The 23436-nt window shown below is 35.9% G+C and overlaps 1 protein-coding gene across 2 annotated transcripts in view; it reads right to left on the reverse strand.

Annotated features, from left to right (window-relative positions):
* Ly75 (lymphocyte antigen 75) overlaps positions 1-23436 on the reverse strand; it is an 88826-nt gene that overhangs the window by 44954 nt on the left and 20436 nt on the right. For both annotated transcript variants that reach the window (XM_074070917.1, XM_020181747.2), the window contains exons 5-13: positions 21850-21960; positions 20461-20601; positions 14831-15022; positions 13673-13830; positions 12325-12435; positions 11561-11649; positions 11267-11436; positions 8960-9159; positions 7018-7160 (exon numbers count right to left, since the gene is read on the reverse strand). In XM_074070917.1, the coding sequence (XP_073927018.1) occupies positions 7018-7160; positions 8960-9159; positions 11267-11436; positions 11561-11649; positions 12325-12435; positions 13673-13830; positions 14831-15022; positions 20461-20601; positions 21850-21960 (1315 nt within the window). The remainder of the gene's footprint in view (positions 1-7017; positions 7161-8959; positions 9160-11266; positions 11437-11560; positions 11650-12324; positions 12436-13672; positions 13831-14830; positions 15023-20460; positions 20602-21849; positions 21961-23436) is intronic.

Consider the following 23436-nt stretch of genomic DNA (forward strand, 5'->3'; position numbering starts at 1 on the left):
GTAAAATCCTATCTGTACTATCAAGTTCAGTATAATATATGGAACATATATGAGACTACTGGGAAATATAATCAATGCAGTGTTTTATAAGAGTTTATAGTGAATCAAAGCCTAGAGCAAATTTAGTTTTAAATGAATTTCTTACTTTTTAATAAAATAATTGCTTTCCTTTATCACTTTTCTTTGTTCAACATTCTCTGACAGTTTAAAATTAATCCATACTTATTCATCTTTTCAATCTCACCTTTTTCAACTTATTGCAATGGACTGCTGGAGGTATTTGCTAGCAAGCACAGGCCCTAAGTTCAAACTCCAATATCAGCAACAACAAAAAAATTACTGCAATGGAATATGAGGACTGTCCCTTTTTGTTTTTCACTATTTCATGTATCGTTTTCTTTCACAGAGAAAGATCACTAATTTCTGGGCTTCAGAAGTTAAGTCCAGTTTAAATTTAGTAGCTAGAAAGCAGAATTTGCAATTTGTTGCTTCACCTAATCAGAGCTCTCTTGCAGGCTTCTGAATGTATCATACTGTATGAGTATTGGGTTTCTAAACCACAGGGTCTCAATAATTGCCATATACAGCATAATTAAAGCCAGATGGTTAAAATAAAGAGGAGATTAAATTTCCTTCCTCATACTTACTTGGCAATAAAACTTCTTTTCTCCCAAATCTTTGTGTATTTTATTTGGCCTGGGGAATTAGTAGAAAGTTTTGTTTTTCCCTAATGTAATCATTAAATATTTTACCTTCCTTATACAATCAACAGTACAACTGGGAAGATGATCAAAGGGTATCCATCACCTGCATTCGAGCAGCCTTTGTAGAGGCTGGGCCCCAAACTTTCTAGGTTTCTCTGCTCTCACCCAGTCTCCTATCAGCCAATGCTCCCCCTCCCACGGAGAAACTTCTCTGCCCTCAAGCTCATTTCTGGCTCCTTTGCTAAGTCTCAGAGGATAGTCTCCTAGGGAAAAGAATTTGCCCAATTGTCCAAAATATCTGCAGTGTCTACTGCTTTCTGAGATTAAACTTCATTTCAACCCAGAACTTTAGTTCTCAGCTTCATTTCAAGAGATCCATCAGTATATCAAAAATACAGAAAGGAGTAGCTACTGTGTGTGTGTGATCAGAGGTGCAAAATACTTCCTGAATTATAACTTATTTTGAGTTTGACCAGCTTTAGTTGTAGCCAGATAAAAGGAAGAATAAATTGGAAACCATATTAATCACCACACACCTGTATAACTGGAGGGGGAAATGTGTATCTTGTCATAAATGGTGATCAAACGAAAACATCTCTTTCTCTTTCTAGTTTTCTTCTACTCCAAACATTAAGTATATAGTTTTAAGGCTATTAGGTTGAAGAGATATTGCATAAAAGGTTAATAAGTATAAATGTGTTAAAATTCTTTTTCTCAATCCAATTTCCTGCTGCATCTGGTTGCTAAGGAAAACAATGTATCAGCCATAACCCCCAATAAATACTATTTGATGAGGACTTTTAGTCTGCAAAGCATAGATTTATATCTAAGTCCATTCAAGCTATTCAAAGGAGGTAGTGTACACAGCAGCAATGACACTACAAACAAAGCTTTCTTCTCTAAATACTAGGACTATTTTTGCTCTACAATGGCTTTCCCTGTTAAGCTGCCATTAAGAGTTGCAAAGATCTTACAGTCTTTTTTTTTTTGCAGTACTGAGGCTTGAACTCAGGCCTACACCTTGAGTCACTCCACCAGCCCATTTTTGGGATTGTTTTTTTCGAGATAGGGTCTTGTGAACTATTTGTCCAGGCTGGCTTTCACCCTCGATCCTCCTGATCTCTGCTTCCTGAGTAGCCAGGATCACAGGCATGAGCCACTGGCACTCAGCAGATCTTAAGAGTCTTAATGACTTGGTGTACCATGAATCCTTTTCATTGAAATACAAGTAGAGATGTGGGACATAGATTCTGAGAAGTATAGCAGTAATCTGACTTAACTCCCTGGCATGCAATATAGAATTTGGGTGGCTAATGGACTTCTTGCTGAGAAGGGTCAATTCCTGCAATAAAAACTAAGGCATTCAAGGAGTAAACTTTATATTTTCTAATATAATTGGGTCTGTCTCGTTCCTTTCCTTTAAGTTATGGTTACAATTTCAGTTTTGAAATATGTTCTCCTTCTAAGTACAGTGTAGGTAAATGGTTTCTTTGTTAATGGGGCATTCACTAAGCAGAGTATACAGTCTGTGTAATATGGCATTATGCTGGCTGTTGGGATGAGAGTACAGATAGAACACGGTTCCTGTGATTGAAGGGATTATGGAGATTTGCTTTTTCTCTCTGCATCTCTGTTTTTGAAATTCGATATGCATTACTTCTTTTGTGGGGGAGATACTGGGGTTTGAACTTAGGGCCTCACAATTGCTAGGCAGGCGCCCTACGACTTGAATCACTCTGTCAGTCATTAGTAAGAATTACTTTTGTGATCAGAGAAAATGAAAACATTTTGTCCTGTGAACAAAAAATTTTATAAAATCTATATGTATAGGAATGGAAGAAAATGGGAAAGTTTTTACTAAATGTTAAGTATAACCAGGATTTGAGGTGATGTTAATTTTTTTCATTACCCTTTTTATATTTTCCAAACTTTATATATGAACTTTTATCAATTTTTTAATGGAAGGTGCTCAACAAGTGTGAAAAAAAATAAACAAATTAAGAGAAGTAATTACCTTTCTTTCACGTTAGCTGTTTCCTAATGTAATTCATTCTGTGTATAGATGTGTTTAATGGTTCTATCATACATGCTATTACAATGTTTTCCATTAATTTGATTCCTACAAATATCTGTAACATTATTGCTTAGTACTTATCTATGGCTGCCTGTTCTAATTAGCTACTAACTCCTTGCTTGGAATCTAGAGTTTGTTTGTTCTGTCAGTATTTTACTGAAAGTGACTTACTTTAACAGTGTAATATTGTATGTGTCAAGCTTGAGATCTTGGGCTCATTAGGTTTCCTTGCTCAAAATCCACACTTCAGGGAGGATTAGCATTGTATTTTTAAAAGGTCACCACAAGGACTTTTGTGATTCAAAGGTACACCTGGAGGCTTTATTAGTCTTTACTGAATGTCAGAAATGGGTTTATACCAGTGAAATTAGAAGCTTGTTAATCAGCATGATGTTAGAAATGGGCTCTTATTAGTGAAATTTAAATTACTGAAGATATGGGGATTAGCTAAAATATTTAGAGACACTCTCATAAGGGTATAAGGGTTTGTGAGACCAAAATTCTGTGTCTTTAGAAAAGGTGCCTATGGTTTGATTCCTAACTGGTCCCATGTTCAGTCACTGAGTCAGGTGATTGTTGTGGCCTGATGTCAACCATAATGGGAACAAAATTCTGCCTCTGGTACCTTGTCGCATCTGCTTCAAGTTAACTTGCTATGCACTCAGAACACTTAAAAGGACAGATTGCTGGGATGGGTGTTGTCAGGCTTATAAAGTAGGTCACATAAAATGTTTTGTGCCTGCTTCAATGAATGACTTTGTAGTAAAGACTGCATTTGGACTGAATTTCATTATAGTCTACTCTCAAGTTTGTGAGGCAATAGCTAACAATCTTCTCAAAACACCGAAACAGCAACAACACAATTCCTGTGAGTGAGTATATCCAAACTGTATGCAATGAAAATTTGTACACTGGATTTCTGGTGTAAGGCGATGAAGTCTAGAATACCCGAAATTCTACAGTAGATGCTTAATGCATGCATACTAATGGAACACAGGAATTGTATCTTACATCAGGTTCCCAGCAGACTATGGTGAAACTACTTTTTTAAATGAGAAAAATATAATAGTGGCTATGATAAATCATATCTGGAAAATGTGATTTAAAAAAAAACATTTTAAAAATAGCTCAAAAATATTAGCTCCCAGAGGTAACAACCTTGCCTTTTTCTGATATATTTTTGCAGCCTAGTTTTTAATGAAAGTGTTTTTTATTTTAAAATCTTCCTTTCTCTTCACTTAATATATTATAAACATTTATACAAATAGTATTTTTTTATCTTAATGCAAAAAGTACAAATTTCAAAAAAAAAGATCAACAATAGTACTGATAATAGGGATTGTTAACCTTTTCTGATTTTTGTGGAAATGCATTTAATAATGCTTCATGATTAATTATGATATGGCTATTGATTTGAGCTACTCCATTTTTAACTTAATAAGAATTTATATATTGATCCTATTCATTAAATATATTAAATATATGATTCATTTAAGCTAGAAATAAACAATGGATTTTACCAGATGAGTTTTCAGCATCTATTAAGACAATCACAAGATATTTAATTTATTAACTCATTTGCTATTTGAGCTAATGTGGGACAAGTCCATAATATAATCAATTGACATAGACACTGCAAGGGACTATGGCAAGTTGAAGATGTATATTGTAATAAAAACATGTTGTCAGTTGCTTTAATTTTTAAAGAGACTGATTTTTATTGAAGTGAAATTTTGTGACATTTTGTGTCATCTTTATTCCAGGAAAAGAACATCATACTCTTTGGGCTGGATAGGTACTAATTTATGGCAAGATTTGTTTTAAGTCTCTTTCAACAACACAAAATTGGACTTCATTACTGAATATATTTGTAGATTTGGACTTAACACTGATAATTGATCAAAACTAGTAATGGATAAATTGGGTCCTTTGCCAACTTTATGTTGGGTTTCATCCTTTGTTTCTACTTTCTTTATAATCATCTATATGGGCCTTTCCCCTTCTTCTATCACATATTTAGTAGAAAGATGTACTCATTAACTTAAGTTTTAAAAGTTTATATATTTTGTGTTTCTAAAACATGATTTCCAGAAAAAGTGAGGAATTTATTTTATTTTCATTTTTCTTACAACTGTTTTAACTTTCTACATTCCAGTTTTTATTTATGAACATGTAAACATGGTTTTCTTAAAAAAGTATTATGTTTCTCTTTCAAAGTTAAGAATCATTTCATTCTGTTTATAATTATATCATTCTGTTTTTAATCATAATTATTTAGACTTGGGGCTATGTTTTTGTGTTATATTCTTGCTCTTAATCTTTTTAATAAACTACCTATTCGTGTATTCTTATTTTTTTTATTCATCTTTCAGCTAAAATTTATGGTTGAAATTTTTTTTACAGAAAGGAAAAAGATGGTTCTTTTTTTTTTTTTTTTTTTTTTTGTGGCATTGGGGTTTGAACTCAGGGCCTCACACTTGCTAAGCAGGCATTCTTCCACTTGAGCCACTGCCAGCAAGAATGTAGGTGGTTTATATCGATTAATTTTTTTTTCTGGTACTAGGGCTTGAATTGAAGGCTTCATGCTTAAGAGGCAGGCACTCTATAGCTCAAGCCATACCTCCAGCCCTCAATCTCTTTACCAAAGAATTTACTGGGTACTAAAAATAATACACTGTAAACATTTTCCACCTCAAAACTCTGAAGATATTAGTCTTTAAATGTCTTCTACATTTAATGTTCCAAAGAAGGATAGTTAGATTTTCTTTGTTTTGGTAAGCTGTTTCATTTTTTGCTGTCTTCTCTGAGGCTTTTGTTAAGATTCAAAATGATTGGGAAAATATTCACGTATGTTTCACTATGTTAATTAATCCTAGTATACACTGAATCTTTTAAAAAATATACCCTTGAGTCTTTTTAGTTCAGATAAGTGAGGGAAAAGAAAAATAATTTTGTGGAGTTGAAGCTCCTAAGATCCATGTTTTCTGTATTGTCCTTAACATCAGGAAAACTGGCTAGGAAGACTCCTTCCATCCTAACATTAAAATCACAATGACTGATACAGCTTTGACCACTCTGGAGTTTTGTTTGTTTGTTTATTTGTTTGGTGGGACTGGGGTTTAAACTCAGGGCTTCCCACTTGCAAAGCAGGCAGCTCTATCACTTGAGTCACATCTCCAGTCTAGCTAGCTTTGATCACTTTGGGATTTTCCCATTCCTACTTCTCTTCCTCCATGTAGGTTTCCACCAGGGCGGTTGCTGATAGTTTTTCTAATAGTTTGCCCTACATCTACCTACAAACCCCATACCCATTCCCTTCTGAGTCCCGTCTGAGTGCAAGTTTATGTTTTTTTTTTTTTAATTTGTTTTGTTTGGGGATGCAAATGAAATCCATGCTAACAAAACACTCTATTATTGAGCCACACCCCCAGTCTTGTATGTGTGTTTGTATGTGTGTGTTTATATCAACTAATCTCTTCATAAATGAAGTTAACTGGGGCTAATTAACTTGCTTATTTGTTTGTTGCTATTTTCTGAACATCAGACTCTTTCCTTGATAGGCAAAGATATTCCAAACTCATATCCAAATTCCATTTTCTAGAACTGTGAGCATAGCACAAGTGGCAGAGCCTAGCATGCACAAGGCTGTGGGTTCAATCCCCAGCACCACAAAAAATAAACACAACAAGAGGTCCAAATCCCATTTTCTAGCCTAATTGTATGATTCATTTCTTCTTTTTCTAAATTAATGTATATTAATTATACTAAGGGGTTTCATTGTGATATTTCCATACATGCTTGTAATACATATTGGTCAAATCCACTCCCTCTTACTCTTTCTTCTCCTCCTTCCCCTTATCCATTTCTCCTTGACCATAACTGTACATCCTGTTCTAATATCTTTGCTTATCCTATCTTACCTTTCAAAGTACTATCTACCTTTCTAGAATCAGCCTTCTTCCTGACATTTCCCTGATATACCAGTAACACTTCCTTCCTCCTCTGAGTCTTCCTCATCTAAGTTCTAGATTTTTTGCTATACTTTTTTTTAACCCTGTTTTTGGGCAGGGCCTATGTCACCCTCATCTTCAAATATCTCATAGCATCTTGTACAGAAGAATTCTTGATACTACATGACTGCTAAGCACTAAGTGGCTTCTTAGATGATTAAACATGTCAATTTGCATATCTAGAAGATATCAAAGGTAGCACAGAAGTTGTCATTCTAAGAAGTATTACCTGAACTGTTCCTTCAATAAGTGAAGAAATTCCTTTATTTCATCTATATGACTGAAGCTAGGCAGGTGTGCTCCGAGTGCTTGGCAGAATCTTTCAGCTTCTTCCCAGTTCCTCTTTCTCACAATTCTTTCTATATGGAATATCTTAACAGAATATAATGTTCATTTGTTTTTTGGCATAATATTAAAAAATGAATAGTTTTAAAGTAAATTATAGTTAAATATGTGGGCCCTTGAAATTGATTCTTAGAGGAGTAATGAAGACATAGGTAAATATACTAAGACACATGTCCTTCTCAGAATCAACAGGTGGGCTGCACAGGTGCTGACCACCCGTCAGTGGGATGGCCTTTCTCAGCCATACTGGGGAACTGCTCCAACAAGATACTATGACTTCATGCACTCCTTGAAAGTTAAAATGAACCAGTAGTCAAGTCAGTAAAGTATACATATGAATGCTCTAGAAGTAGACTTTTGTAAGAAATGTACCAACAATACAATTTTGAACATGAGACACTGAGATCTACACTAGAACAGGCCTATTTCAGATGAAGAAGAATCAAAGAGCAAACTATGCTGGTGTATGAACATTGACAGAGGAAGAGAATCAAAACTTTCCATCTTGGACTACTTCTTTGGTTTATGCTAGGTAAGCTTAGGTCAAAGGAACCACAGTTATTTCAAAGAAGAAGAAAGGGGAGGAATGGGAAGAGAAGACAGGACCATATAGGCTGATTATTGGTCCTGTTCTTTAGTTCCCTGTAATAAAATCACAAATTCTTACTTAGCCTCCTGGTGTCTGGCACATACTTCTCTGTACACAGCATTTGGACATGTGACATGTGACTGATGGAATGTTAGTGGAGGTAAAGGCGCGCAGGGGCCTGAAATGTGCTTATGTGGGTGGATTTGTCTTTTTGGAATATACCATGAAAAAAAACAAGTTCCTCTAAAGCAGATACCTTAAAAGCAACTGAGGCCAATAGGAAAAGGGGACCAGGAACTACAGAAATGGTTAGATCAAAAAGAATTAACCTAGAAGGTAACACACACGCACAGGAAATTAAGGTGAGTCAACTCCCTGTATAGCTATCCTTATCTCAACCAGCAAAAACACTTGTTCCTTCCTATTATTGCTTATACTCTCTCTTCAACAAAATTAGAAATAAGGGCAAAAGAGTTTCTGCCGGGTATTGACGGGGTGGGGGTGAGAGGGAGGGGGCGGAGTGGGTGGTAAGGGAGGGGGTGGGGTCATGGAGGAGAAATGACCCAAGCCTTGTATGCACATATGAATAATAAAACAATAAAGAAAAAAAGAAAAAAAAACAAGTTCCTGACAGCTACTGCCTCTTAGCCTGAGCCCTAGAGTAAAGAGCAACAGACCACAGGTCATCGCCTGGAGTCCAGCACAGCTCACCTGCAACTGGAAGCAGAATCAACCATTCATATTAGATCAAACTCTAACTGAGCCAAAGATCTGTGAATGTGAGACTAAATGTTGTTACTACCACTAAGTTTTGGGGTAGTATCTAATGGTTCTTTATGAGACCAGATGACTGATACAGATCCAAATTTATTTATTTATTTTTTTACTTAAGAAGTGACAGAAATTTTAACTTGACAATAATAATTAGAAATTTATGGAATTCTAAGCATAGTGTCAGCATGGCATGCAGCTCACTCAACTTCCCAGAGGGAGAGAACCCTAGGAAAGAGCCCAATCTGGCTCTGTTTCTGCTCTTTCAGGTAGGACATGGGCAGGGTATAAGGACTGAGCTGTCTGACACTACAGATCTTTGATGCCTTGCCAAGGACTCTGTGTTCCCAAACACTTCTGTTAAGTTACCTATGTCCACAGAGAGGAGCATAATTTGTACAAGCACATGAACTAAGATAGTAGAAAGATAACTCTATCGTGAGACTGAATGAGAATGTTACTTTACCTTGTAACAAGAAAGACTGGAGGGGAAACTATGCCAGCCTGCAGGACAGGGGTCATCAGGCTTAGGGGATGCTTCCTCAGGCTCCAGGGGTCCAATTATTTTCTTGCAAATTGAAAGTGCTCTGAAACTTCTGCAGTCCTTCACTTCCCACCTGCCAAGAAACTTTCCAGTAGACATAGCCACGCACCCGCCTGGAGATGCTGGGGTTGAATAGGAAAGTTTAATTAAAAATTAAAACTTTATGTTAAAGTTCAAATATTTTCTGGTGTTTGTTTCTATGCTTAGAGACAAGGTGGGGAGGAAATGTGTTATTAAGAATAATAATGATGATAGGCTATTGTAAAGAATTATTTACTATCTGCAAAACACTATTCTAAAGGGATTAAGTCAATCCCTTACAATAAACTGATAGGGTGGATTTTTTTTTTGTCATAACTGAGATACAGTGAAGACTAAGGGGCTTGTTCAAGCTGTTGACCCTGGATTTAAACTCAATCAGTCTCCTTCCAGGGCACCCCAAATCACTATGCTGGTTCAAAGTAGCCTAACAACTCTGAGCAGTGTTTAAGCAATTTAGTAAGCTTCAAGACAAAACCTTCCCAGACACAGATCCAAAGGAAGGTCTGGTATAAAAATGGTACAAGACATGTGGAAACATGCATTTTTTTACTATTTATGTTATGATAGTCACAATTTTATTTGTTCCTAACAACATTAGAAGGTAATTTGTATTATCAGATCCATTTTTCAAGCAAAGCCTAGATGACTTTGCTTGAAAACCATGCTCATAGTTAGTGAGATGTGAAGTTAGGATTTGAATCTGATTTTTTTCTGAAAAAGACCATGCTATGCTCTCTTTCTTGTTATATCACACTGCTTGAAGTGGGCAGAATAGAAGAAGAGTCACATACATTGGAAAAGTAATGAGGATAACTTCTATCCCTCCAATCAGAGAAGCTGTATGGTCGCATGCCTTATGTTTATACTGGCAGCAAGAGGAACTAGGAACAGAGAAAAGTAGTACCATATCACCCTGGATTGGTGTGCTATTTTTCCTTGTTCAGACTGCCTATCCATGGCTTGCTTATGATAGACCAAGTTGGCTAAGGCTGGGAGTTGTAATGGCAAAGAGCTTAATGGCAGTCTTTCTGACTACAGAACCATGGGAAGAGCTGTGCTAGCTATTTCCTGTGTACCTCTCCAGCCACTGAGAATCCATGAAGAATGTGACATTCACATTCTAAGATGGTTGAGTAACCATTAAAGAAAAAAATTTTTTGAGACAGGCTTGCTATGTATTGCAACTTGGCTTCTAATTTGCCATCCTCCTGCCTCAGCCTCCTGAGTTCTGGAATTATAGGTGTCATCACCATATCTGGCTCTAAGAAATCTATGTTTTATCTGTTAGAATATATCTAATTTAAGTGGAATTTAACCAGGATTAGCAACTATATACTCCATCTACTTCTGTAAGTAAAAAGATGATTTTGTTATTATTAATAACCACTCAAATTGATGGTCATGACCATGTGTCACAAATTTTGTGGGAAATCATTATTTCAAATATTGTGTTCAATTATAAGCTCACACGTTCCAATTTCCATGTTATAAAAATGGTCTTCATGATCACATTTACACCAACTTAAGAAAATATAAATTTGAAGGGAGAAAAGTAGAATGCTTTATAATTGCTATCTTATTCAAAACTAAAATCCTCCAAAAAGTCAGGAGAGGTGGTTTTTACTAATTCAATAACCAGATGAATTTTCCAAGTAAACCACCTTTCTCAGCTGCTGTTTTCTCAACTCTAAACTCAGGATGGACTTCTGAGGCCCCATGTCAAATCTTTTGATTCTATGGCAAATTATGACCAATGCTTCAGGCTGGTTTGGAGAAAGATAAACTAACTTTCAGAATAACTGATTGCACAATATCTTGCCTTTTTAATTCTTACTGAAAATAACAGAAATAAACATTCGATTTTGGAAAATGAAGATAAGAAGCATAGAGATGAAAACAAAGTGTTTCACAATGAAGCTTCTAGATTCTGTTTGAGACTTGTACTGGTGGTTCTAGCTCTGTGGGGTTAGACAGTGATTTTGGAAAAATGAGTCTCCTAACTTTCTTTCATTGGATTATTCTCAAGGATTTAATAGGGAAGACAGAGACATTGCTTCTATTTATGGTCTCAAAGACTCCAGTCTTAAAAATCATCAATTCCCACACATTTTAAAAGTAGGTGAAGGACATATTTGGGAGGAATGCTGTGCTTCAATAGTCACTGTTCTACTTTAAAGGCTCACTCACCTGGCTCAAGAAAATTCCAGTTGGAAAAGGTTACAGCTTGCTTTATTCCACCAACAGTTGCCCAACTATACTCTCCACGGGAATCTACATCTCTCAGGCCAGTCCAGAAGTATTTTCTAAGAGATTTATCATACTTTTTCATCATATCATTCAGGTATTCTTGCTCAAATCTAAAAAAGATGAACCAAACTGCCAATGTTTCATAATCAATAAACTAATTTAAAGATGAAGACTGTTTAGTAAAAGAACCCAAGAGTTAGAAGTTTACTAGTATGTGTTTCCTGATGGTTGTACCTGCTAGTGATAGTCAGGTTGCAGTTCATTCCAAAAGGGACCTCATTCTCATAAATCTTGTAACAGGTTTCTCCATGTCTCTTCCAGTCCTAAGTCAGAGGCGAAATGTCATTATACTGTTTCCCAGACTTAATGATGCCACGCTCTGATAAGCAGGCTTCTGCTACATTGATAACATTTTACAACTTGTGGAAAATGAGGACATAGCCAGTGCGTTCATACATGTGATGGGTGTGGGATACACTGTCATAGGTAACTTCTACAAGACTATGGACCTGGGTCAGACAGGTGTGACATAGTTCTCTTTACCCTTACAGCATAGATCACTATAAGAGTATAATGGTTGTTAATTCAATTATTTTTGAACAGTAATAATATTATTAGAGGAAATAAAGATATCCGCATTGAGGGTAGAAATAATATTTTTATAGAAATTCCTAAGTAGCTAAGTCTCTTTGCTTCTATAAGAACACCAATATGGTATTATTCCTTTATGGCTTACTCTAATGTAAATGAAGAGAAGCTAATAATTTCTTTTCTTTTCCAAGTCTGAATTGTTTTAAGTCTCAACTGCTACCTCTAACCAAGAAGGTGCAATTCTGCTTATGAAAATTCACAAAGGGGGCTGATGGAGTGGCTCAAGTGGTAGAGAACCTCCCTGGCAAGCATAAGGAACTGAGTTCAAACCCCAGTACCACACACACACACACACACACACACACACACACACACACACACACAAATCACAAAGGGATTTTACATACCTCATCTGGAGGACACATCTTATCAGACCTTGCATCATTCATTTTTTCTCCCTTTTTCTTACATACATATTTGAGTTTCTCTTCACATGATTGGACTTTCCATTGACCTAGCTTTTTAAAAAGAGATATGCAGTTCACAGCCTGTTATCTCCCTATCACCTATAGGTTACAGTGTGGATGATTCTATTTTCTTGTAATTATAACAATAAAGCCACCAAAGAATACCTAGTTGAGAAACTGAAGAGAGAAAACTGCATCCCACAGGATTCTAGTCTTTTTCTTCATGACATGGTTAAGAACTTTGAGATACAACTAACCTTCCTGTCTCAGTTTCCTCACATGTGGTGGTTATAAGGGCTGCTCTCTGAGAATACTAGAGTCAAAAGTTTCTTTCAACTCTAGCCTAGACTTCAAAGTTATCTGATATGCTATTTAAAATTAATTTTTCTTAACCAAGTCACTTTACTTTTTTTAAATTAAATTTCAATAAATATACTGTGATAAGGGTAATTTTGAACACTGGAATTCTGTCTAGGTATGCCTTCAGTTCTCTTTTGATGGGACCTTGCTTCCATTTTTGATGCTTTTCTAAAGATATCTTAACTATCCTTTTAAGAGCACCAAATGTGACACCTTTCTAAATACATTTTTACTATGAAACACTTCTGAACACACATCCCATTTATTGTTTCCACTGAAGTCTCTCTAGATGTCTGGGTGACATGGTTGCCCTTAGAATCAATAAGAGACAACTATTCACAGGAAAGTAACACAAAGGTACATATGAACCTATTGGGGGCTCTTAACCTAACTAAGTATGTTCACAAAACATTCAGGCAAATTACAGGAGTAATATTTTTTTTCTGAACGAATTTGGTGCTGTTTTAAAAATTAAAATATTGAAAAAATTATTAAAATATTTATTTAAAATTGAAATACAAGAAAAAGTATTTTCACTTTATCCTCAAAGTTGGACTACTATAAAACTTAATCTGAACATGAAAAGATAGGACTTTTTAAACTGTTGCTACTTGCCAATTACTAGGTAGAGACCGAGGCTCTGCTCCTTAGAGAAAGGAGGGTATTAGAACCAGTCTAGCATAGGAATCTGAGTTCTAAAGAGACTCTCTGTATGTTTCAGAGTAGGTGTTCTCAGACAGGAAATGTGTTCTTAGTAATTGTTCTTTACCTTTCTTTTTTTTCCAGTAGCTATCTGAGTGGCAGCCTACAGGGCTCTTACCTTTTATTTTCTTTCTCAATTTACCCACAAATAATTTAACCAAAGTAATCTTAGTATTTTTATTAGGTATTAAATAAGACTATAAATAAACCACAGGAGGCTTCTTACCTTTCCTAAATAGGAAACACAGTTGGGAGTCTTATTGTAGGGAACATTTGGTTCATTCTCATCCCAGTATGTTAGAGTAACTTCAGTATCATCTGACCACTGAAACAAAGTTGGTTTATCTACATTCCTAAGGCCTGTCCATATCTCTTCTTTGACATCTAAAAGAAAAATGTTTTATTTGTTTGGTTTTACTCAGTAACATTCTTCAATATATACATTGTTATTGATTTTTACATACTGGGGTTTTAAGAAACTTTATGGTATTCTTAATTAGCCTATTGAAATACTTGATGAAGCAGGCAGATTGGGAAATGAAGCCTTCTTTGTTTGACTGTTTTTTTTTTGTTGTTGTTTTAAAGACAGAGTCTCCTTAGGTAGCCCAGGCTAGCCTTGCACTCAAGAGATCCTCCTGCCTCAGCTTTTCTTAGTACTAGGATTATGAACACCAGCCTAGCTTAATGAAGATTTTTCATAGCACTTATGCAAGTAGAATACCAGGAAGAACAGCCATACCAGGATCTGTAAACTGCGTGTTCCTGACATCTGCTGCAGACAAACTTTGCTTTGTGGGGTTAATGAAATTCTATAAATACAATCACAGATATTCTAATTAGAATAGAAATATTGTCCACTGATGCCTTGGAACAACCCCTCTGCCTTCACAAGAAAACAATTAGCACTGTGCTGGCTGGCACAGAACAGGTAACTAGTGTTAGCTGTAATTACTACAGAATCCTAGAAAGAGAGTATAATATAGGCAGATTAGTATATTTTTGTTTACCAGTCATTAGCTTTCACTTAAGTTTTTGGAGGAACTTAAATAGAATTTAGCTTATGGGAAGAAGATTATTTGACCAAGAGTTGTAGTAGCCACTGGGCGTATTATAGCTATTTAAACTCAAATGTAAAGAAATTAAAATGAAATAAAAGTAATAATTTGGTCCCTCAGTTGCTCTAGCTACATTTCAAGAGCTCAAAAGCCTTATGTGGCTGGTAGCAACTGTACTGGACAGTGCAGGCTATAGAACAATGTCATTGCCACAAACAATCCTGATCTGTAGAACAGATTGTAAACTCCTTATTCCCACTAAGAGTCTGAAAATAGGGATATTTCTAAATGTCTTAAACATCTAAGAGAAGATATTTTTAAATACTTACCCCCACTATGGAGTTTTGTGACAACCACCTCCACATCAGCTAAGGAATGAATGCTGATTAGGTCACCACTGAAGGTTTTGCATTTCATATGTGCCTCATTCCAGGAACCACTTTCATTTGCCAACAGATAGCAAAATCCGTTATTTGGCAGCCAGTCTGCATCACAGTGGGTATCTGAATATGTCCAAATGTCTGGAGGAAAAGCGGCAATTTACATTCCAGTAAAGATGTATCTGTTTTGAATCAGCAACATTGCAAAATTTTCTTTCCTGAATCACAAGCTTCTTAGAAAACTTCACGATATGATGGCAGATATTAGAGTGACATGAGTTTATGCTGTGCCTAATGTATATATGGCATCATAAGACTCCCTGCAAAGACTCAGCTAATGATGTGACCTTAATGTGATATAAACATGCCATATGGGTGGATAGACTATTTAAGGGGCACAAACACAGTTAAGGGAGAGATTGCCCTTATTCCTAACAGACAGATGAAGGGTGTGGGGTAAACCAGTTGCTGACAAATCTTTTCCTGGGTCTAGGATTTGGTAGATTCATCTCCAGTCTCTGCCTTTGACATTATAATGAGGTTGAGCCTTGTTTTCTCCTATGCTTAGTTAGGAAGGGAATGGGGATTAATGCTTACTGTTGAGCAGAGGACAGGCAGAGATTTAAGGAGTAGAGTAAGACATTTGTACACTCCACACTCAAGAGATGGCAGCAATGGAGGTAAAGGGCAGAGGGCATCTCTGGACCTCTTCTTTCATCCCCTCTGCTGTACCTATCATGCCCATGGACTAGTGATTCTAATTTTGACCATGATGAAACTCACAAGTGAAGGTTGTATCTTTCCAGATTAGAGGGGGGAGGAAAGAAAGAGGAAGGGAGATAGGGAAGAAGAGAAGGACAGAGGGATGGAGGGAAGGAGAGAGAGAGCGAGGGAGAGAGAGAGAGAAAGACAGACATAAGGCCACACAAAATATGTGTACTCTTGTTAACAATTAGAAAGTAATGTAGTTACTTGGACTTCACTGATTCAGAACCACTTGGAACATTTTACAAGAAAACAGCCATCTAAAAAATGGATAGTTTGCTACTAAAAGATAAAATTCAAGTATAACTTCCCTCTCATACTTGGAAGATAACTAAATTAACCTTACGGATCTGAATAGCACTTATATTACTATTAGATTTTATGGCAAAGGAGCAGAGGGGAAAAATAACATATAATTGAACTTAAAATAATTGTTATCATATTATAGTCTTAGTCTCTATGAATACGTATTTTTACATGATTAAAATAGTAAGCAGACATTTCATTTGTTTTGTTCTTTGTATTTTCCTGCTGGCACAGTTATAATAAATGTGTATAATTTAATCATGTGAAAACATCATGATTTACTTAATAACTGCTACTTCCAGATATTTACTTAATCTATTATCAGTTGTTCTAGTTTTTCATTCATGCTGGCTTCTCTATTATGCTTTTTTGTTGGATGGATTACATTTGGTTTGCATTAATTTGGAAGATAAATGTTCATATTTTCCTATTATCTTAAAACATTTGCCTAGATTCTTTATTGTATATAATTTTTTCTTTAAAAATATGCTATATGCTCCTTTTTGGATAAGAAATTTGGTAGCTTTTTCCCTTTCTCCATAATTCCTTAAAGCAGGGCATTTTAAAAAATTTCTTTTATTCATATGTGCATACAATGTTTGGGTCATTTTTCCTCCCTCCCCTCCCCATCCATCCCCTCTCTTCCCCCCCATCCCCTCTCTCCCACCCCCACCCCCTAGCTACCAGGCAGAAACTATTTTGCCCTTATCTCTAATTTTGTTGAAGAGAGAGTATAAGCAATAATAGGAAGAACCAAGGGTTTTTGCTAGTTGAGGTAAGGATAGCTATACAAGGAGTTGACTCACATTGCTTTCCTGTACATATGTGTTACCTTCTAAATTAATTCTTCTTGAACTAACCTTTTCTCTAGTTCCTGGTCCCCTTATCCTATTGGCCTCTGTGCTTTAAAGTTTCTTCATTAGTTCCTTTATATTGAGGACATCAAATGCTATCTTGTTTTTTTGGGGTTTCTTGCCTATCCTCATACCTCCCTTGTGTGCTCTCGCCTCATCATGTGATCAAAGTCCAATCCTCTTATTGTGTTTGCCCTTGACTTACAGTCTGCATATGAGGGAGAACATATGATTTTTGGTTTTCTGGGCCTGGCTAACCTCACTCAGGATGATGTTCTCCAGTTCCATCCATTTATCTGCAAATGACAATATTTCATTCTTCTTCATGGTTAAGTAGTAGTCCCTTATGTATAAATACCACATTTTCTTAATCCATTCATCAATAGTGGGGCATCTTGGCTGTTTCCATAACTTGGCTATTGTGAATAGTGCTGCAATAAACATGGGTGTGCAGGTGCCTCTGGAGTAACCTGTGTCACATTCTTTTGGGTATATCCCCAAGAGTGGTATTGCTGGATCATATGGTAGATCTATGTTTAGATTTTTAAGAAGCCTCCAAATTTTTTTCCAGAGTGGTTGTACTAGTTTGCATTCCCACCAGCAGTGTATGAGGGTTCCTTTTTTCCCCACATCCTCGCCAACACCTGTTGTCCGTGGTGTTGCTAATGATGGCTATTCTAACAGGGATGAGGTGGAATCAGTGTGATTTTGATTTGCATTTCCTTAATGGCTAGAGATGGTGAGCATTTTTTCATGTGTTTTTTGGCCATTTGAATTTCTTCTTTTGAGATTTTAGTTCACTTGCCCATTTCTTTGTTGGTTCATTAATTTTGGGTGAGTTTAGTTTTTTGAGTTCCCTATATATTCTGGTTATCAGTCCTTTGTCTGATGTGTAGCTGGCAAATATTTTCTCCCACTCTGTGGGTAGTCTCTTCAGTTTAGAGAACATTTCTTTTGTTGAGCAGAAGCTTTTTAGTTTTATGAAGTCCCATTTATCTATGCTATCTCTTAGTTGCTGAGCTGCTGGGGTTCCATTGAGAAATTCCTTACCTATACCTATTAGTTCCAAAGTATTTCCTACTCTTTCCTGTACCAACTTTAGAGTTTGGGGTCTGACATTAAGATCCTTGATCCATTTTGAGTTAATTTTGGTTGATAAACATGGATTTAGTTTCAGTTTTTTGCAGACTGTTAACCAGTTTTCCCAGCAGTTTTTGTTGAAGAGGCTGTCTTTTCTCCATCATATATTTTTAGCCCCTTTGTCAAATATAAGTTGGTTATAGTTGTGTGGCTTCATATCTGGGTCCTCTATTCTGTTTCACTGGTCTTCATGTCTGTTTTTGTGCCAGTACCATGCTGTTTTTATTGCTATTGCTTTGTAATATAGTTTGAAGTCAGGTATTGTGATACCTCCAGTGTTGTTCTTTTTACTGAGTATTGCCTTGGCTATTCGTGGCCTCTTGTGTTTCCATATAAATTTAATGGTAGATTTTTCAATCTCTGTGATGAATGTCTTTGGGATTTTGATGGGAATTGCATTAAACATGTAGATTGCTTTTGGGAGTACAGACATTTTTACTATGTTGATTCTACCAATCCATGAGCATGGGAGGTCTCTCCACTTTCTATAGTCTTCCTCAATCTCTTTCTTCAGGAGTTTATAGTTTTCCTTGTAGAGGTCATTCACACCCTTTGTTCCTTGTAGAGGTCATTCACACCCTTTGTTAAGTTTACTCCTAAGTATTTGATTTTTTTTGAGGCTATTGTAAATGGAATTATTTTCATATGTTCTGTGTCAGTTTGTTCATTATTAGTGTATAGAAATGCTAATGATTTTTCTATGCTGATTTTATATCCTGCTACCTTGCTGTAGCTATTGATGGTGTCTAGGAGCTTTTGAGTAGAGTTTTTTGGGTCTTTAAGGTATAGGATCATATTGTCTGCAAATAGGGATATTTTGACATTTTCTTTACCTATTTGTATTCCTTTTATTCCTTCTTCTCGCCTAATCACTCTGGCTAGGAATTCCAGTACTATGTTGAATAGTAATGGTTGTAATGGGCATCCTTGTCTCGTTCCTTATTTTAGAGGGAATTGTTTCAGTTTTTCTGCGTTAAGTATAATGCTGGCTATAGGTTGTCATATATAGCTTTTATAATGTTGAGGTACTTTCCTTCTATTCCTAGTTTTCTTAGCGCTTTTATCATGAAATGGTGTTGATCTTATCAAAGGCTTTTTCTGTATCTATTGAGATGATCAAGTGGTTTTTGACTTTGCTTCTATTAATGTGGTTTATTACGTTTATTGATTTGCGTATGTTGAACCACCCCTGCACTCCTCGGATGAAGCCTACATGGTTGTGGTGAATGATATGATCTATTTTAGAGAAGGTTCTGTGGGCTGCTGAGAAAAATGTATATTGTGTAGAAGTTGGATGAAATGTTCTGTAGACATCAAGTAGGTCCATTTGATCTATTGTATATTTTAGATCTTGAATTTCTTTATTGATTTTTTGTTTGGATGACCTGTCTATTGATGATAATGGGGTGTTAAAGTCTCCCACAACCACTATGTGGTTGGTAAATATATGCTTTTAGGTCTTTCAGGATATGTTTGATGAAACTGGGTGCATTGACATTGGGTGCATACAGGTTGATGATTATTATTTCCGTTTGGTCTATTTCTCCTTTTATTAGTATGGAATGTCCTTCTTTATCTCATTAGATCAATGTAGGTTTGAAGTCTACTTTGTCAGAGATTATTGCTACTCCTTAAAGCAGGACATTTGAAAATCACCTTTCTCCTCCAAGTTTTGAGTCCGAGTTTTTCTAGTTCAGTGAAAATTTAATCAAATATCTGATATACATCAGGCTCTATGCTTGACAGTCCTGGAGCTTCTCTTCTCTATTCTTGCAAAATATCCCTCAAACCTCCTCCAGAACTTCAACTGTTTTCATATTTCTTTCACCTCTGGAAAGAGGTGGAAAAATCCCCTCCTTGTACATATTTTGTCCTGCCACTTCTCATTTTTTACCCAATTTTTAAATACAAAGACCTAAAGAATGAGCCTGACATAGAAGAATAAGGGCTGGGCATCGGCGGGCAGGGCTGGGAAAGCCTGGGAATACCTCTGCATCCACAGTTTTTGACTTGTTATAGGCATGCAACACCTACAACCTGAGGACCTACAGCACTGGTCCTCAGACTTGAGCACACATCTGGGTCCCCTGGAGGGCTTCTGAGAGCACAGATTCCTGGGCTGCATACCTACAGTTTCCCATTTAGTAAATCTGGGGTAGGCTCTGGGAATTTGCATTTCTAACAGGCATAAGCAATGCTGATACACTTGGTCTGGGAACCACTGTTCTAAAGGAAAAAGAGCCACCTATGAATAGAAACACATTTTCTATCAAAAATATCTCTGCCATCTTATGTGCCATTATGTATTTTTACTTGATATTCTTTCTTGCCTCAACCAAAGATGTATTCATGTGCACTTGGTAATATCTAACAAAAGGGTCAAAAATCAAATAGTTTTCTGCACTGGCAGTATCAGGTGATGGAAAGGTGGAAATAGATATCTGAAATGGATTTACTTGATTTCACAAAACTGTGGTTTTAAGACTTCTTTGTATGCAGGAACAAGGAAGATACCTGTGAACTCTGCTGTATTATTTAATGGTTTCTTGCAGACATAGGGCAGTTGAGCTTCACACGAAATGCTCTGCCACAGCCCAGACTCGGCATCCATTCTTGCACAGCTTGATCCACCTATCATAGGTGCACTCGGCATAGCTTAAAAAGTAGGATTTTCAAAGAGTTAGAAGAAAGACATTAGGGCCAGGGTGGTAGTTAGAAAAAATAATTCGTATTTATAATTTTCTGCCTTTATGGGAATTCAAAGCATAGTTAAAGGCTTTAACTAAATTGAAATGTATAATCCTCAAAAGCGAGTATCTTTGTACTGAGGTTAACATTAACTTTTAGGTTTTGCATTTGTCAAATAATGTGTTTACATACTTCTTTCTTGTAGATACAAGGGAAAACATTCAGATATATTATAGCAAGATCATAAACATAAAAAAAAAAGAAAAGAAAAATGAAAAACAAGTCTTCTGTCCTTAAACAACTTCCATGTTATGTATCTGTAGCTAGGAGCTCTTAGCCCATTACTGTATAATAAATATTTATAAAATGGTAAATTTTAAATTATGATTCCATAAGGCCCTTAAGGCCATAGATTAAAGGTTAAATTAAAGGCTAAGGGTGTAGCTCAGTGATTGAACACTTGCCTAAAATGTACAAGGCCCTGGCTCAATCAAAAGAGTAAAGAAAAAAAGAGAGATTTAAATTTGCTTCAGAGTCTATTCGCTCAGCTAATAGAGTATTAATTTACTTATTAATTAATCAGAAATTTTAGTTAACTAAAATGACATTTGTATTTTTCCTGGGTGCTTACAGAAAATACTTTTGTATAGAAACTAACTTTAACTTTTAGGTTTTTGCATTTGTCAGATTTTATTTTTTAAAAGGTATCTTATCCTTTTTTTTGTGGATAAGTTTTTAGCTAAACAGGGTTTTATTTGTTTTGTTCACTACAAAATTTTCTTTGAGGTATTTATTTGCATAATAAAACAGAACCATTATTTTGTCAATACTTGGGCATTATGGTGGGAAAAACCCAAGAATTTGAAAATGAGGGAGTATCTCTGCATTAGAGTTAAGTTTCCAATGAAACATAACATGGGTTAGACCTATCAAGTCCCCCCATGGGACACAGAATGGCTCCTAGCTTCATGGTGGGGCTCATTCTGTTCTCATCTAAAAATATAGGGTTGCTCCAAACATCAGGGACAAATGCTCAGTTGCCCATTGTACAGCTCAAATTGGCCATAATGACACTACAGTCAAGAATAGCTTAGGAAAAAAAATCTTCTGAGAAGTATCATAAGATTTGTCAATACTTGAAACATTTATAAGCTCCCTGTGATACATTTGTTTTTTGAAACATTTGATCTGGGCAAAGTCGGTGGAGGGATTTACCTGGATCCCAGTTAAGAAAGTTCAATGGCTTGTGGTCTGACCATTCCCAGCCTCTAGCAGAGTACAGCTGATTTAATCCAATCCAGACAATTCTAGCAATGTCTTCTTTTCCTATAAACATTACATAATTTTTTAGAGTAACAAAATTACTTAAGTTCTTATCTGAATCAAACTAGGTTTCTACTAACAGCAAAAAAACCTGGAGGACTTGATTGTAGGCAGGAATCCCTACAGGAGGCTGTCTAGGCAACAAAGGTAGACAAGAAAATTTCACAGACAAGAAAAAACTTGACAGAAAAACTTCATACTATTTAGAAACCCACAGGCTGATAAATTTATTTAATCCTGCTTTCCCATTAGCTTATCCAATTTTTTCTACAGTAAGAACAAAAGCTTCTCAGATAGCTGTTTTACTATTTTTAACCCTCTTACAATGATTTAGAAGATTCATCAAAAGCAATTTCCATTGCACTTCTGGATTTTGACTGATTGTATTCCAGACTGACAGTTTAAATTCATGAAGCACATACTATTTGCTAAGGATATATAAACAAAATGACAAAGTCCCTGCCCTCATGAAAATTTCAATCTAGTAGAAGGAAACAGATATGGATCCTTAATATGGTAAAGCATTTCTGGTACTGAGTCAGAAATATGTGCCAGAGCTATTTCATATGGCACCAGAATCCAAAGGATCATTTAGGCTGGAAATGAAGAATGAGAGTCAGTCAGTCAGTGTCTCTCTCCCTTACATCAAATTTATTATTTGATAACTAGATACCATCAACAAAAAGAGATAGGAAGACAGAGAGGTATAGCTAATTTAAATAGTAAGGCTGACTGCTGTTATGCCATTCAGTTTTCAAATGTCCACAAAACATGGATACATGCTTGCATGATCCCATATATATTGGGAAAAGAATGGAAAGAATGTATGAATGATTGTAAGGATTTTCACCAATGTCTAGAGAGTCATTAGCAAGATTTTACCAATTCCATGAGGATTAACTGAAGGTCAGGTAGAAGAGATAGAGCAATTGATGAGATGATATACCAAAGACAAATAGGATGCTGACAAACAGGAAGAGCTAACAGGTTGGAATCTATATAAATTTGATTTATTTACAATAGTAAAGTACTTGATAATAGTTTCTTAATTACTCTTAGGGAATTATATATGATGTATTATTACAATATATGTATTATATATAATATGTTTATAGCATACATTTTATTTATATATATGTAAAATATATATATATATATATATATATATATATATAAACTATGGGGCTTGCATAGAGAAAACCATATCCATACTATAAGGGATTTTCAAGGGTAATCTTTGCCTGTACTAAAAACATTAGAACCCAAATGTCTAAAACAAGACTTCCCTGGAACTGAAACCCAAGGAGTGGAAGAGTTTTCCTGGAAGAGGAGAAACAGCAGCAGCAAAGAGGAAAAGGGGTCAAGAGGTGCAACCAGACACCAGTGTTCAAGGGATGGCAGGAGCCTGGGAAGGGGCAGTGGGGATAGAGGTTTAATGATTACTCCACAAGAAGCAAGTGTGAGGTTAGAAGGAATCTT

Source organism: Castor canadensis, chromosome 4 (assembly GCF_047511655.1).
Source record: "Castor canadensis chromosome 4, mCasCan1.hap1v2, whole genome shotgun sequence".
NCBI lineage: Eukaryota > Metazoa > Chordata > Mammalia > Rodentia > Castoridae > Castor > Castor canadensis.